This window comes from Drosophila gunungcola, unplaced genomic scaffold (genome assembly GCF_025200985.1).
Source record: "Drosophila gunungcola strain Sukarami unplaced genomic scaffold, Dgunungcola_SK_2 000115F, whole genome shotgun sequence".
Lineage (NCBI taxonomy): Eukaryota > Metazoa > Arthropoda > Insecta > Diptera > Drosophilidae > Drosophila > Drosophila gunungcola.
The window spans coordinates 128,431-145,953 of NW_026453276.1; the positions used below are offsets into that span (position 1 = coordinate 128,431).

Below are 17,523 nucleotides of genomic sequence, written 5' to 3' on the forward strand. Positions count from 1 at the left end.
TTATTTTCCCTGAGATTATATTAGAACTTCAGCAGGCTAATGAGGCCTAGGCTAAGAAATGCTGTTCTCCTTAACCCCTTTTTGGCCAAAGTTCGAGCTGCTGTGCATCACGGCGCTTTTCAGCTCTCTTTTCGCCTGAAACCCGAGCTCAATTAGAAAAGGCAAGTTCGGAGACACTACCACCAGCCCCATTTTCCGGCCCGAGTTTTGGCAGGGAACAACATTTGGGCTTCCCATTGCCGTTTTTGGAGTGCTTCTGCTACAATTTCATTTGACCGACAACAAAAGCATCGGGACAGACACAGAGAGTATCTGTTGAAGTTTTGTGCCGGCAAAAACATTTCTGTGGCCACGTGTGTATTCAGTTTTAATTTATCTAAACTTTTGCAAGTTTTAACTGACTGCTTCCCCCTGTTTCTCTCCTTCCCTGCCCAACTCCACAACCGCAATTTGCAATCTGACCTTTTAACCCCTTGGCACACGGATCTCCCCGAAAAAGCGGGAAAAGCGGGAAAGCCAGACAAGGCGACCTTGTAACCACAGCAACAGCAAGGAACACTAAAAACGGGGAATCCCCTGCTCTTCTCGCCGAAAACAAAGATGCCAAATTCGCAATTTCGAGATTGCAGCATTTATCATCATTTGCTGGCATTTAAATATCGCTATTCGCTGGATTACTATAATTATTACGGCAGTAAATAATGAATTTCCATAATTTTGAAGTCCTAACTTGCGTGGGTTGTGATGAAAGCTGATGAATGCAACAGGTGTTTAAGGTAGCTGGGGCTTAAATCATCATGTTACAGTTAAAAAAAATTGCAAGTAAATGTAAATAAAATAATAAAAAGTTAGTAAAAAAATAGTTTACCTAACAATATGCATAATTTAGAGATTAGATCATGGCAAACAATACCTCGTTTTATCGTTATCTCTGCTCTTTACAAGAATACCACTCTTTACGTTTGTAAAATATTTTCCTAGCTATATCTTGTAATTTGCATTCTTGCCATATGAGCGGCGATAAGTTAGAGCAGATAACTGCATGACGGTCCAGCTAATATTTATTATTCATCACGAAGGCAGCTCAAGGAGGTGAATTATTCTCGATAGCTTATCGCCTTTCTGCAGACCTCAAATAGCGAAACGACTGACGTCGGCCAGTCAGTCCGCAAAAGTGAGGTCACCCTGTACTTGTACGAATACCCATCAGCGATCAGCGAGATTTATGCAAACTCCAGGCGACCGGGTCGCGAATCTGTGTCATTTGCATCCAACCCAGCAGTCGGCCGAACAAAAAATTCGGTATATTCGACTAGGAAATATCCTTAACTAAGTATTTTTCCCATCAAAATATCAGGCAAACGGCTATAGTTTTGTGACTCCAACTTGACCTGTTGAAATTCTATTATCTGAAATTTTGCATTTAAATTATTGGCCCAATTTCCAAAGTCATGCAGAAAGGTGACCCAAAACTGCATTACTGCCCATTACACGACCAATTGAGATCCGATTTCAAAAAGCATACTTTGACACACTTTTGAATGTGTAAAAAATATTTTTATAATTTTTTGGCAGTTTTTCATGTTAGATTTTAGTATTTAATGTGCCTAAATTATGATGTGCTAAAGGTGGGATATTTAAGTAGCTTTTTTGGTCGATAGCCAACTCCATTGAAACCCATTTTCGTAGTGGTATGCCTCTTGTTTTCTTTATCTAACTATTTTCCAATCCAAATACCCTCCTTACACAAAAAAAGTACCCCGTAGAGCTAGTCATAAGTGCAAAAATGCAAAACTGAAAACAAGTAAGTCACTGGGAGTTGGAGTCCCAATCGGATGATGTCATAGGCGCAGGGAGGCAGCCAAATGATATCACCAGCCGCAAAACTATTTGCTGCATAAACCAGATTGCCAGTGGCGCTAAGTACAGTGTGCTGCAATTATTACCATCAGGCTCCGAAATCGGAGGACGCCAGAGGCCATTAATCAAAGTTCGGCCATCAAGATGTTAACATCGAAATTACACAGTCGTAAAATTGAAGAACCGGGGAAACTGCAAGCCATCGGATCGACTTTTGGAGAGCGGCTAAGCCACCCAGGCCAGCTCGATCCCCATTCTCCGCCTGAAAATCTCTTGGTGGGCGATGCAAATCGCAAATGGCAGAGCCGCCGGCGGGTGACGCTAGATGATGATGCAGTGCACCGATAAAAAAGCAGCACAATATTGAACATATTATATATACTATACACAAATATTGTACTTAAGTACATAATGCTACAAGGGAAGTGAATAACATCACTAAGTTCCCTGAATTGAAAATAATATTTACATAATAGTGTAATAGTCGCACGAAGGTTAAAAATCATCATATTTTATACACTTTTTTTTCAGTGTACGTCACCAGTGCGAATGCTGCCCCAACGAGTGGGGCAAGATGCAGTCGGCATGGAGCGTGTTTAATTGCTTGCAATTTGTTTTAGACACTCCGCGGCTACCTAAGCCAGACACTTGCCACAGTGGAGATTGGCCTGTGATGGACTAGATTTTGTATAAGACAAACAAAAAACAAAACGAAAAAAAGAAAGTATAAAAAGTTGGCACTACCTTTAGTCAATTTAAGTTATAAGTTGTCTAGGTACTGGAAGCAATTATATTATATGTTCATTTCAGAACATTATTTTTATTTACTTTGTAGGTCGGACACCTATAAGCTTATAGCATTGCCTTTTTTTAATGATAAGACAAGAAGCAGTTCCAACTAATATTTTTCTTTAAGTAACACTGATTCATAAAAAAGTGACTTATATTTTCCCAAGTTTGTCAAAGTATTATTTATGTCTGCTATTTCCCACTGTTCCCACTGTGGGCGGCGATCTGTGTCTATGTGGGCATGTGGGCCAGGCTATATGTTACAGCCACTCACAATGGGCAGACGGTCGTATGAAAATTTTCGGTTTTGCATTACAGCAACTCATTAGGCACGCACAGACGCCGTGAGACGAGTGACGAGTGACGAACGACAAAGGGGCGGCGATGGTGACGAAGGCGCCTCGTTGTAGGTCAGCTCGTCGGCGACTCAGCTCTAGCTGCAGGGAAAGAAAAATTTGCATAATACGATCCACAATTTAAAGATTTCGCATAGTTTATTATCATGTACACAAAAAATATACGATATTTTTAATATCAGCATTATATATCTATAATATACAAATTAGCAGCAGTATAAGTCGAAACTGGTTATCGATTTAGTAGTACTTTCAATGTAAAAGAGATATTTTTTTTTAACTCCAACCTTAAAAGTATGCAATTAATGAACAGATCTATTTTACCCTATCAAATTGATTTTGAGCTATTAATTTCTTTCTGTGTGCGACACAACTGCGACGCCGGGAGTGCTTCACAGTTCAGTCGCTTTTTGCCGGTTTTTCAACTTGATTTTCTCATATTTTTGTTTGGGTTTTCTGCTTTTTAGCTTATGGCTTTTTGTGCCTCAACTTTAAACTTAATTACCTGAGTGAGTGTGTACAAATATATATATATGGAGGCGATTGGGCACTACGCATAGTCCGCAGATTGTTTAATAGCCACATCACTTTTTATTTTATTATATTTCCATTTCAACTTGTTGCCAACTTCCTTATGGGACAAGTCTGTGGCACGTGTAAGATAAATGCTAAAGTACTACACTGGTTATGCGAAACGAGACTTGGATTTAGTTAATCAGTATCCTTGACACATACTAAGATGTCAACTAATTTAAATTCAAACATAAAAACACATGTCTTTGTTAAATTTTAATAGAGAGATGGAAAAAAACTATAAATATAAGATATCACTATATCAGAGACCCAGATCTCAGACTTTGCTGACCCCAAATCGAAACAGAAGAATCCGCACGAAATAAAATTAGGATCATTTAATACTTAATCTTTAAGTATTTAATTCATAACTGATCATATCAGATCTATCTTTTTAAATATTTATCAATATTTTTTGGTGGGAATGCAACAAGCCAATGGGATAAATGAAAGCAATGAATATTTTCTTCACTGCTAAGAAAAGAGCTGAGGAGAAAAGCCTAAAAAGAGTTTGGCACACGACGTCAGCCGGGCCAATATCTATAAATTAAATATTGACGTAGCCGGCGGTTAACTTATCGTACCGGCAGACTTATCGTTTCCCCGCTGACGACACCGACCTCGGATCGGGCTTATCGCCTTACCCAGATATTACCTCATCACTGGCTAATCGTAAAACCGTGGCGGGGAATCAATCAAATGGCCCAAAAAACACATTTTTGTGGCCCACCAATTTTCGACAAATTCTCCTGCCTCTCCAGGCTCTGTTTTCTCATATTTTTTTTTTTTTTGCTTTTCCTATGCCTATATTTATTTTTTTTTCCGACTTTCTGCCGTATGCAAAAGGCGTCGCGGAATGAGCAGAGGAACTGTCTTGGAAGCGGCATAAATTATCCGGCTTAGGCCATGCCAATCTAAGTTTAAAGACTGTCTGCCGGGTTTTTGTTTTTTTTTTTTCTGTTTTTTGTTTTTTTGTTTTTTTTTTTTGTCTGGGCTCAGCGATTGCGACGTGTTTGGCGCACCAAGTGGGCGCGGCCAATATGCAAAGCACGTTTCCCGATCCAATCCGATCCGATCCGATCCCCGCCGATAGGCCCATATGCTCCCGATGCCCAAAAACAAAAAACATGGGGTTCTGGGCAAGCGAGCGCTTTACTCTGCATTTGGGGGATCATAATGACACTAATGTGGATCAGATAAGAGGATGACTTTTATGCATTACTTGCGCGGAAAAATGAGTTGAGTGCTTATGGCAAGTATATAATTTATGTCTGAATTTAGGTCTGGTATGGTATCAATAAAATCAGAAGAAATCGAATGGCTAAAATCTAATAGTTTGCCTTTTTTTTTGTAATAATACTTTAAAAATTATTCCAACATCTAATGTGAGAAAAACTTGCCAGCCAAACATTGAAATATTTATAAAAATAGTTTATATAAAATCAAGAGATTAGAGTTTCTTTTTTCTCAAGATGTCTCCATTTCGCTCGTACTTTTAGGAACATTCCCTCTACTACTAATTCAACAGGCTTTAATTGATTAAGGAACGTTTTTTCATCCGCATGGCAAACTAAAAGCGAATTATAAAAACCATCTTAATAACAAAATCAGTTCACTTTTTTCCCTTAAACGATGGTTAATATATCCCCGGTTGATATGCTAACATAGTATTTAAAGACTTTCTCAATAATGTCGCAGTGCTTAAGCCCTGGACTGCAGTTGTTAATGTTGTTGTTGTAGTTGTAGTTGTTGTTGTTGTTGATGTTTTGACGGTGCTAACCAAACTAACCTCAAAAAGGCAGAAAGAAAATCGGGCAATGAGAATGGGCTGGCATTATGTGGGTAGACAACTAGATGGAGGTGACCTCAAGTGCGGCACCCAGAACAAAAGCCCGCCCGCTGCAACAAAGGTAACCTCCTGAATTGCATCCTCGTGCCCTCTCCCTCTCCCCCTTGCTCCGTGTTGTCATCTCGCTTGCTCCTGGAGGCTGCAGTTGTTGTCAAGTGCAACGTCATCCTGCTTATTAAAGGTATTACAATGCGAAAGGGAAAAATACAAAATAAAGAGTGCAACAGTAGACAACAAGTAAACGTAATTACAGCCGAGCGAGCCTCTGTTACTTTTGCTGCCTCAAAATCTGTTAAGATTTAAACTGGAAAAAAAAATTGTCAGTTAAAATTGGGATGTCAAAACAAAAGCTAATATGTGAATTAAAAGCAAATTTAAGCTATATTATTATTATGCTATCTTTAACAAAAAGCCCAGCAAATATTTACCTAAAATTCTATACTTTGTTTTCAAAAGTAAGCTTGAAAAAAATTAAGGGAAGTTTAAAATTATGTCTCTTTAAGATCAGAATTCCTTTTCAATGATATTGTTATAAGCAATCGTTGCCTAAAATTGCCAAATAGAAATATTTCTTCTTAAGGTTTTTGTAAACCAAACAACACCTTTGGAATAATTTTACTTTCTGAAATTCCTGTCACCAACAGATTTTTCCAGTGCCCTTGTTGTTGGTTGTAGACCTCCTTCTCATTGTCACACAACAGAATATATAGAAGTGCGGGGGAATGGGGGATAGGGGTCTTGAGAGGGGACAACCTCTTGACTTGCGGCTTGTTGATTTCTGCTTTTCTTGGAGGGGATATGAAGGGACTCTATTCTGACGGGGGGTGACTGTGTGTGTGGACTCGACTCGCATTGCTGCACATTTTCCGCGGCTGCAGGCAGAAAAACAGAAAAGTTATTTCTTCTATGATTCCAACACTTGAACTGCATTAGCGTAAGCTGCACCTACATGGGCATAGCCCCCAAAAGACATCTATCCATCATAACTGGGTCTGAAAAACAGCCTCAGTCTTCGTCTCTCAATCTCGACCGCTGGCAATACATCAATGGCTGTCAAACTGTCGATGGGGTCCAAAGTGCGAGGCTTTTTCACTCGAGAGCCCTGTCACTTGGAAGGCCACGACGTATTATAAACCATCCTAGACCATTAACATTAGCCATTTGGCAAGTTCTATGACCCAGTGAAAAACAATTTGCCACTTCTCAAAAGCAACAAGTTATGGAGAAATACATATATGTTTTTTTATGTAAATTTCTGAGAAAATGTTCGCTTGTAATGAGGTAGTTAGCTTAAACATTCGGGATTGAGTTTAACACGGGGTTAGATGTCAGCAAGTGACGATTAGCATATTCACTACGTTTTACTTTAAACCGTGGAATATAAGACTAATGAGCTTTTAGATACAGAACCAAAATGTGAAAAAGACTCAAAATTTGTGCAAAAATCTATCTTACGTTTAGTTATCGTTCGATTTGGTAACCTGTCCATCTAAGCATATATCTCTCTTATCTAACTGCCCATCGTGTTCCCTAAAAAATTGTGACCAATGTCTGTGGGATGTCAGCTTGGAATTCCAAGGTCAAGTTTTTACTGATTCAGGCCAAAAAAAAAAAACAACAACAAAAAAATAGAAATCGTGGCCGCCTGAAGTTTATAGTTGGTTTTTTGTTTTCTTTTTGGCTATTTCTATGTTTTTTTTTTTCCTCTTTTTTTGGCGGCACGTTTCATTTCAATAAGAGCAACACACACACAGAAACAGGAAATAAATCAAGTTTGGCTTTTGGTCAAGAGTCAACGTTGTTGTTGTCCGATGACAGCGACAAATATTTGTCTTTTGACAGCTAATGGGTCTCATTTAGTGATCGCCAGAAATCGGGGTCTCGGGGGATCGGGGGAATTTGGAAGATATAGGGGCGGCACCCCAGCGTCAAGCAGTCTGTTTGTCGCTTCGCCTTTAAATCTTGAATCGATCCAAATCGAACCGAATCGAATGGAAATAGATTTCGGCTTGCAAAATTTGAAAAGTTGAAGTCGTCACATACCTGCAAAATAGACAGAGAAGGGGGTTTGTTAATTGAATTATTAATGCATAAATCAATAATAGCGGATGATAGCCATAATGATGCTGCTGATGATCGTGGAACTTGTTTCCGTTTTGCGTTTTATCGATCGAACAAAAGGCTTAATGCACAGAGCTTTGTGTAGCTAACCCAGATCCACATTTCTCATACAATTAGTCATTGGGAGATTTATGATATTAGTTTTGAAAAAAAAGCACAAATCAAATATGATGTAGATAATTTAAGGTTACTTTCTTTTCTATATTTAAATTTTTTTTACCAGTGATATCATTCATTCACAAGCAACTCAAGTTCCGTTATCTTTGATTAATTCCCCAAATTCCTGAGAACTTTCGCCTATTTTGTGGCTTGGCAAATTACTGAAATCCGATTTTTGTAGTCTGGCAAGGGAACATCAGCTGATAACCACAATATCCAACACGCTCCCTGGAAGCTAATGAACTTGCGGCAATGAAAGCGCTGACAAGGGCAAAAAAGAATTTCTGCATTGGACACCGTTTTGCCGGCAAACAGAACACTGAGTTGGAATCTGAAGGCTCTTGTAGGCAAAAATATATATAGCCTATTGTCAGTGCAGCCCATCCGACACCCCGCTCCAAATATTTGTGGGCTTAGTCAACCCTAGGTTTTTTCGATATTCGGGGCCGAAAAAAAGGTCTCGCTAATGGCGTTGATAAGGCAACTTGTTCTGACCACAAATAAAATAATCATAAACTGTGGCAGCTTCTGCGGGCTGAGTCAAACAAACAGAAAAAAAAAAAACCGAAAAACCAGTTTGGTTATAGTGACGATCTCACACGATTTTGGTCATGCAAATGTCAGCCGCATATGCATTAAATTAAGATTCATCAGCGCACGAGTGCCGGCAGTCCGTATATAAGTATATAAATATATATATATATATATATGTTTCGTTCGCAGTCCGATCCCGTAACCTGGCCTCACTATCAGTCAGTTGACACCTTATCAACTTGGCAACAAAACATGAGCATCAGAAAACTATGCCACCTATGTATGTGGACTCTATATCTTATCTGTCCGGTATGGGGTTTCTTCCAGAAACTCATAGCTTACATAGGCGACTTTGTCGGGGGAACATTTTTCTTTAATTGACTGCTCCATTCGCCGCTTTTGCCGGCAATTAGTTGAAAACTCTGCGCCTTTGTTCTCCGATGAAATATCAATAAAGTAGCTAACACGCCGAAAAAAATATAAATATTTTATGCGGCCCAGTAGTTGCCAATTCGAAGTGCGAACACACTTTTACTGCTTATGGCGTTTTAAGCGTGGAATATGCTATCGAAACTATCAATAATAAATTTTGAAATCGATTTGTTTTTAATCATCATTTGGTGCTGTAATCTTACATTAATTTATGATGCTTAAGAGGTCCTCTAACGTTAAGACTCACTTCAAATGATTATTGTATGTAAAGAAAACTATCGATTGCAATGTATGTTTATCGAAAAAATCGTTGATCGATCTTTGATTATCAAAAATGAACAGAACTTGGTCATCTTTTAAAACCATAATCTAAAATTCATGGTATTATGCTTTATTTGTCTTCTTAGTTTTGTTCTTCAGCAATCTATAATATCTTTAATGAAAAGTTCATCGATCTCTTCCTATCACTTGATGCTTTAAGCTTTAATTTATTTATGACTCAAGTGTGCTTTATTTAATTGCTGTCCTTAAATGATAAATTAAGGCTGATATAAAATTTTATTTATTCATGTCAAATCCATTATTAGTTTAATAGCTAATCTTTGTTATTGAATTGTTTGGTTAAATTATTTTTTGATAGTCCCCGAAAAAAATTGAGTATAGCAGAGGCCATGGCAAACGTATCCAAAATGCCAGCGATTCAAATGGATCCCAAATCGAATCGAATCGAGTTGAAAATCAAAGTGTTTGCGAGCTTATTAAAGCATAAGCATATGCAAGTCGCGAAAGGCAATGGCAAATTAACGAATTTGCATAATTATGCATCATTTTGTGGCTTGTTTGATTGCTGCTTTTATGCTTTGTTTACTAATTAATTGACTCGAAATTCGGCGCAGTTTGGCAGTCACTGGAGGCGTTTTGGAATTGATTGTTAAATTTATTTCGCCATTTAGGCTTGAGCAGCAATTAATACAAATTGAAAGGATGTTGAATTGCCATTGAAATGGGTGCCTTCTATTTATTTATCTTAATTTTTCTCGACTTCGACATGACGATGATGCTGATGATGATGCAACTCCATTGGCATCGAAATTGGGGAGACGCCACATGGATATATATCTTGAACGCGATCTTTAGCGATACTGTGCAGGCATTTTTTAATTTCCCCCGAAATAAAAAAACATTTAAGATTAATGAAGGCGATGGCTGAACAGAAGCTGATGTCACCCGCATCGTCAATATTTTAATTTTTTGTACATATTTTTCAGAGCCCATCCCAATTTCCGTTGTTCTGATTATGATTAACGATTAGAGCGCAAAGAAGTTGCCATCTCGATCGATCTGTAATTGGCAGTCAATTCCTTCAATTGAAAAATCGCCCCAGGCATTTCCTCTATCGTTTGACTTTAAAATTCAAATAAATTTCACTCATTAATTTGCCCCTGGAGTTTAAACCCGTTTTATATATTTTTTGGAAGTGTGTATCTTTTTTTTTTGTTTATCAGTTTCTTGCATACGGCTAACATTTTTTGGTAGTAGTATTTAGTGGTTTTAATATTAAAAGTTTTAGTGCATTCACCATCTTGGTAAAGATCAAATATGAAATAATTTTAGCAAATAAACCTTAGTGTATACTTAAGTTTACAAATTCGAGTTATTTCATTTAAGCTGCAAGTATTGAATCAAGTAATTAGGTAAATATATGATATAGGAAACTAGGCAAGTTTGTATGCCAATTTTATTGCCCATAAATATAATTAAATTGAATTTCTACGTGATCTGTATATTGTTATCACTTTCATACAATGTTATAGACAGACATTTGCATCCTTTGCCTTAATTGTATAACTATTTATTTGATGGGTAATCTAAATCAAAGTCAAACAATCTTAGAATCTCTATTGCTTAAATCACCTTTATCGATGGGCCCTGCGATGTCTTGAATTTGGAATGAGACCTACCCAAAAAAGCAGATTGCCTTGCATACTAAGTTTTTGCGATGGGATCATCATCTTTGATTCTTGGCAACCAATTTTCTAAGTTTTAATATAACTTTTTCGCATAAATAGAAAATTTAAATGCAATTTTCAAACACATTTTATGGCTTCATTGGCATGTAAAATGTTTCATTGCTTTTTGTGTGTCTTTTGTTCCGAAAGTTTGGGATGATGACACAATGGATATTTATATATATAGATAGATATGGTCCACCCACACTGCCTCCTGCACTTTGCAATAACTCAGAAGGCAAATTGCGACAGTTTAGGAATTTCCCCATCCCAAAAAATGCTTTTAATGAATGTTGGGTGATATTTTTTTGTATTTTCTTGTTGCTTTTTTCTATTTTCAACATTTACGCAATGCAATAGTCAAACAATAATTGTTCATATGCCGGCCGACTCACTCTTTATATATATATATCGCATATAGTATATATGTGCCTCCGCAAACGCGCCATGCAAATATTAAATTACAATAGTTGGTTGGGGGATACGAAGTGAGAAATATATAGTCAGGCTGAGAAATTGGTTTACCCTACACTTGGGAGTTGTTTTTCAATGTTTAGTCTATGAGGCAAATAGTTGTTCCTCTGAATTTTCACCTACACTTTTTTGCCAGCAATGAAATCAAATGGAAAGAACTCTGACGAACACGCTGCTCAGGTGTATAAAGCGATAGCGGCAAAAAGGGATTTTATTTACAAATATTAATAATCAGAACTTGCTTCTTTCTTTAGCTACAAATATGTAATAAAATATACTCAGGGACATTGCATATAATAATAAGAGGAATGCTTCGGTAGACAGCATTTAAATAAAGAATTTAAAATGTAGAAATAAAGGAATAATTTCTAAATCAGTGGTATTTGACATTTCTTATCTTGTACCCTCAGTTTTAAATTATATATTTAACATATTTAAAAGTCTTTAGTAAAAAAAATTTTTTTTAATTTATATTTGTATGGAAGACATCGACATCGACAATAGTCTATTTTAATTGTACTTTTATTGCTTAACATGCAATTTTTAACGGAATTGCAATTTTTAAGTGTTCAAATTTTTGAATGGATCTATTAGTTTGGTTTTAGTATTTTTAGTTATTGCCATCACGCTATTCGCAGCTCCCATCTCCTAACTTTACTGCCCCGCCTCGGAATTAGAAACTTTCGTCTTTGGTATCTTGTGGCCATCTATTTATAAGTGCTTGCCTCATAGCCAAGATCTCCCCAATGATTCCCCGATTCCCCCAGTTTGTTCCTTACAAAAATGCATACTCTAGCCAGGGAAAATAGATTCCGGATCCGCAGAACCGGCGAGTCTGAGAATCTGAGAATCCCGACCAGGTCAGATGCGGATGCCCTAATGACTAATGGTCGGAAGCCTTCTGGCACGCCAGTTTGACAAAGTTAACAGTCGGCAATATCGCCAATCAGCGTTATAGATATGGTCTCACAACTAGGAAGGGAAAAGTGAGCCAGACACTTCACTCGCACCTCGCACATCTCATATATAAACAGTTTTAAGTGTGCCAGTTGTCCCTGCCCGCGGCCCCTCCCCCTCCCCAAGTCCCCGCCCCCTCCCCAAGTCCCCGCCCCCTTGGTCAATGTCTGAACTTGAGCTCAAGTGGGTGGAAAGGGGGGAGCTGCGTTAGGCAGCCTCAATGTAATATTTAAACAAATGCTCGCATGACTCTTCCACTGAAAATTGCATGTGATCGCTATGCGAATGTTCGGGTACACAGGGAGAAAAGACTACGGAAGAAAACCACATTATTTTATTATCATTGGAAGCAATTGAAGTTAGAATAAAATGTGATTAAAAAATATATTATTCGAAGTTCAAAACAGCTTTTGTTTTATAGAAGCTATACAAAATTTATGACAAACCAATAATAAATAATTATTTATAATAATTTTCAGTGATCGCCTACAGCCAAAGTGGCAGATATATAGGCGGCCGATCACATGTGTGATCGAGGGTCCAACATCTTGTGTCCATATGTTGCACAAACAAACAATCGAAACAAAAACCGTGAAGCCACGAAAACAAGAAAACCAGAAAACAGAAAGCAAGGAGAACGAACCGAAGGGAATGTGCCAACGAAGGCATCTTTACACAGAAACCCAAAGAAAAACAAAGAAAACATAATCCCAAAAGCTGAAAAAGAAACCAAAATGATACAGCCAAGTCAAAAAAGCTGCGAAATGAATATTTTTCTCATCTGTTGGCTGCCGTTTTTGTCGGTTTTGGCTTTGGGTGCTTTAATTTTCCTTCTTGTTTGGTTTGCTGTTGTTGTTGATGATGCAAATATTATGACAGTTTGTTTGACAGATATCGGGGGCTATATCTCGGGGGAATGATGAGCGATATAAGCCAAAAGATCGCAGGGGAATACGGAGGCACTTGTAAAGCCGGAAAAGGGCCATCAAAAAGGGGACCCATCTGTCGATGTAAACAAGTCAATTCGGTTGCCAAGCAAAGATCAGTTCAAACAGGAAAGAAACCATCTGGAAAAGTTTCGCATTTCAGCTCTTATATGGATGGTGTAGTTACACGGACTACCGTAGCTAGTTGCAAAATGGCATTTATTTTATTGACACGCTTAATCATTTGTTTAGTGATTTTTGAATTTCTTAATTACATTAATTTTTTTTGCGTTCTTGACCCTTTAATTAGAAGATATTTTGTACTATATTTTAAAGTTCTAGTACATTGTACATCTTTTCCTTTTAAAATCAATTATTAAATTGGATTGAAAAGTGTCAGCAACTGCGTAAATTTGCTTTTTAACCAGGCATATATTTAAACTAATTGAAGAAGATATATGAATTCAAAAAAGCGCTCACAAAGTTACACGACATATTTCACTAGCTGAGTACATAACTTTAAATAGAAATCAAATCGAAACATAAAACCAATTGATAAGTAATATTTTCACCTTTTAAGGAAGTACCAATAGCTCATTCAAGTTCACCTATCAATTTTGAACGGATAAAACCCAAGATAAACGATATCTGACACCGTAAAGCAAACGATAACACCGGTTATAAGCTGCCGGGCCACCTGATCGTATACGCAATGTCCGATGACCGGCAATACGCATACGCCGGATGGGCAAAAGCGGAGGATGGCCTTATCGAGCTGCAGCAGTGACCTCGTTTACAGCCCGATTTGCAGTGGCTCCTTCTTGAAAGTGTGCGTCCCACCGATAAGCCCTGACCAGGCGACATAAATGTGTACACATGTACGTATATGCTAGTAAATATGTTCGAATTTGTCCTCATTTACGCAACTTCCGATGTGATAAAAAGTGTGAGCGCTGCAGCAAAACAAATCAAAACAACAGTTGGAGCACAAATTAGATCACCAGAAATTGTCCAGCAGGTACTGTCCACAAAGCCAATCGAAAATCAGACCTCCACATACATACTCATGCGGCGAATTAATTTGAAATGTTAATTTAAGAAATTATTTCATTGCAAGACAACGTCTGTGGGCAACATGTCATTAACACGCTGATAACGCGCTATCATCGCTGCTCATTATGGAGGAAAAAAAAAACACAGAGACCCCGCCATATAGACAGAATTTAGAACTGGAACAATCAACTTCTCCACATAATAATTGGCAAAAACGTCCGAACACAATCGCATCATTCAAAAGCCAGCTGAAGTCAGTTGGATTTTGGAAATGTATAAAGGAAAATAATTCAGCGTCTGTTTTTCGAGACAGTGATAACCCCCGATGATGACCTGGGCTCAATGCTCTTGGCGATTTTATTTTTTTGGCCTCTGGTCAACACAAAATCCGGTCCTTAACATTGCTGTAGCGGAGCGTTGGCATTTTCGAATTCAAATCACTTCCCATTAAATAAGGAGAGGGGGAAAACTATTTTCAAATCCACTTAAAATACACTCAGGGCACCAATATATTTTTATGCTAATCACCAAGCCGTGCTCGTTTTGTTTTTGTCTCTCTATTGGGAAAATAAAATGTGTGTCATAAAAAATAGTTCAAGTTCGTCGCCGAGTTTTGTCACACGGAGTAAGAGATCGTTAGAGAGTCCAAAATGGATGTGGCATAAAAAATGATTTCCAAGTCATAGAAAACGATATAGACCTTAATGAATCTGTGTTTTTTTTTTTGAACAACTATAGAACAAGAGATTTATTAAGCATTTTCGTAGCCAAACTCAAGTTAAATATATAAATGTATAAAATACTTGAAACTCTGTCTTGCTTAATCTGTGAGTTCACGTATATTATGATATCCCCATCTTGTCTCTAACTTTTTGTTTTGGTTTTCCATACATTCTCTAGATTAGTTTATTAAAAAAAAACAATATGATAACCAAATCCTATAATCAAAGCCTTCAAAGTAGATTTTATAGCTGCACACAACGGTTGATTTCGACCAGCAATCAGTATTCAGAGTCTGAACTTTTATCATTGATAGTTTTAGTATTCGCCGATCAAAGTTCCACGACCACCGGAACCGTCTTAATCAATGCAAAAAAAAAAAAAAAACTAACAACAAGCGCTAAAAGTTCCCCAATTTCGCGGGTATCGTAACGCCGGTAGCATTGGCAGAACTTACCTTGGCATTTGTCAGCGGTACATGGCAGGCGTTGAGGACGAAGGTCACGGCGAGGAGGCGCAGGAGCAGCGAGCCCGTGCAACCTATGCGCCCGTCTCTGATTCCGACCGAGGTCGCGATCGCGGGCGCTTGGGATCCCGGCGATCCCATCATCTTTATTCCAGGGGCACGGGGGTTACGGTACGGGATCTCTGGTATTTTTGGTTACTTTTGGCAGCTATTTGGGTTTTTGGTTTAGGTACTTGTGTGAAGGCAGTTTCGTTTCGTATTTGAGTTTGGTCTTAAACGGCTGGCAGGTTGTGGTTACGGCTATGGCACTGCACAGAGAAAAAATATCCCACGAAAAATGTAATTAGTTTTGTATTTCAGTAAAACGCTCATTGGCAAATGTTTTAAAATTGATATAGCATGATAATGGTGAAATTATTTTAAGGATAATAAATTATTATTTTTTAAAACATTAATGAAGATTTTTTTTTTGAAAGTTAATTATTGTATATTTAAAAAGTGGATATTTTTTGTTTTGAATTTGGCAATCATTTCTTGGTTATTCTTCAGGTGTTTTTCCTCTGTGCACCTAAAAAAAAGAAGGAAACAAATCGGAGAACACAGAAACGGGACGCGTTTCCCGACATCAGCAAAAAGTGCTGGGCTTTGGTGAAACAAAAGCTCAGAAAAAAAGCGAAGCCCCCAAAACCCTTAAGTTTCAGAAGTTTCCCCGAAAAAGCTGCCAGATCCCGGATTCTTCGAGATTTTATTTTCACTCTTCCTAACGGATTTGTTCTTTTCCCTCTCTTTAGGGGTGCCACTATTTTTTTGGTTTGAATTTTTTTCTTAGTTAATTTTGTTTCACACGCGCGAGACACTGTTTTTCTTCGAGTGTATGGGTTCCTTAAATCGGATCAAAAGGAGCAAAGGATATCCTTGAACCGCTTTCACCAGGATATCGCAAGGATTTATGGCGGCACTTTGTCGATGTGAGGGCACTCGAAAAAAAACAAATCGCTCCAGTAAGAAAGCCAGAGTCACACCAAAAAACTAAAATTAAAACTGGAAACTGGAAACGCACCGTGGAGTGTGCGACCGCCTGGAACGATGGCGCGCAACCTAATGAATTTCTGAATGTCCAAGAACCGGGGCTGCCATCGCTGCTGCCTCTGCCGCTGCCGCTTTTCTGCTTCCACGAAGACGGCGACGAAAACGCACGAAGGAAAATACGAGGCGAAACGCTAAACGCGAAACACGAAGCGCTTTGCGTGCTCTTGTTATTGTTATAACGGGCGCTTAAGTGCCAAATGCAAGCCTGTTGCGTCGATGCACTTTCTCTCCGCTCTCACTCTGTCTCTCTCTCGCTTCGCTCTCTTTCTCTCTGTCTTTCGCCCCATCTCCCTTTCGCATGCGTGGGCGTCCACTTACGCAAAGTTAGTCGCGCTTGCTCTCTCCTTGCGCTCTCCTTATCCTTTCCTTTCCCACACTCTCCTCCACCCCTTTCATTAACCCCCAGCTCCTACGCTAAGGGCGTAGACAGGATTTAAAATAGAGGGTATTTAAAGGCATCTCAATTTAATTTATTAAAATTTCATTCGAATTCAATTGTTGTCTTGTCGTGATGTCCGATAAAAAATATCATTTTTTAATATGTTTTAAATCAAATATTTATATTACATTTATTATTTTAAATTCAATCCTGGATCCGCATCTGTCTTTACTATTGTAAAATGATTAAGCGATTCATATCAAATAGAATAACATGCCCCCAAATACCTTAAAAAAAAGTACTCCAGATCCGCCCCTGTCCCGCGCTCTCTGTGGGTCAAACTGATAAACAAGTGAAAACCGTTGCTCCTTGCTCTCTTTTCACCTATTGTTGTTGCTGGGGCAGCCGGTTTGCAAATTATTTCTCTCCCTCCCACGAAAAGTACCGCTTATATCGCACTTCTATGCATTCGACACCTAAAAAAATCAAAAAAACCAACGGATTTCCCTTAATAAGAAGCTTATTTTTCCGTTATATTTCTATGTTTTAACATTTTAACAATTTAAAAAAAATAACCAAAATTGTGTTTAAAACTTGTAGTTGAGCACCAAAAAACTTAATTTCGCCATTCTTATCTTATATTTCTGCGACAAAAGTTAATATAGTGATAGTTATTAAACTTACCGCTTCAGGCGTTTAGTAAAATTCAATTCCTCATTTGCATTTTGAGTATTCAAGAAAATGTAGCTGTTGTAGCTGTTGTAGCTTTTCACTTTC

At 38.1% G+C, this 17,523-nt stretch overlaps 1 protein-coding gene across 1 annotated transcript in view; it reads right to left on the reverse strand.

Moving 5' to 3' along the window:
* LOC128265366 (basement membrane-specific heparan sulfate proteoglycan core protein) overlaps positions 1-16,472 on the reverse strand; it is an 88,179-nt gene extending 71,707 nt beyond the window's left edge. The window contains 2 exon segments of the mRNA XM_053001324.1: positions 15,270-15,586; positions 16,339-16,472. Of these exon segments, the coding sequence (XP_052857284.1) occupies positions 15,270-15,422 (153 nt within the window). The 5' untranslated portion in view covers positions 15,423-15,586; positions 16,339-16,472.
* Positions 16,473-17,523: the final 1,051 nt, after the last annotated feature.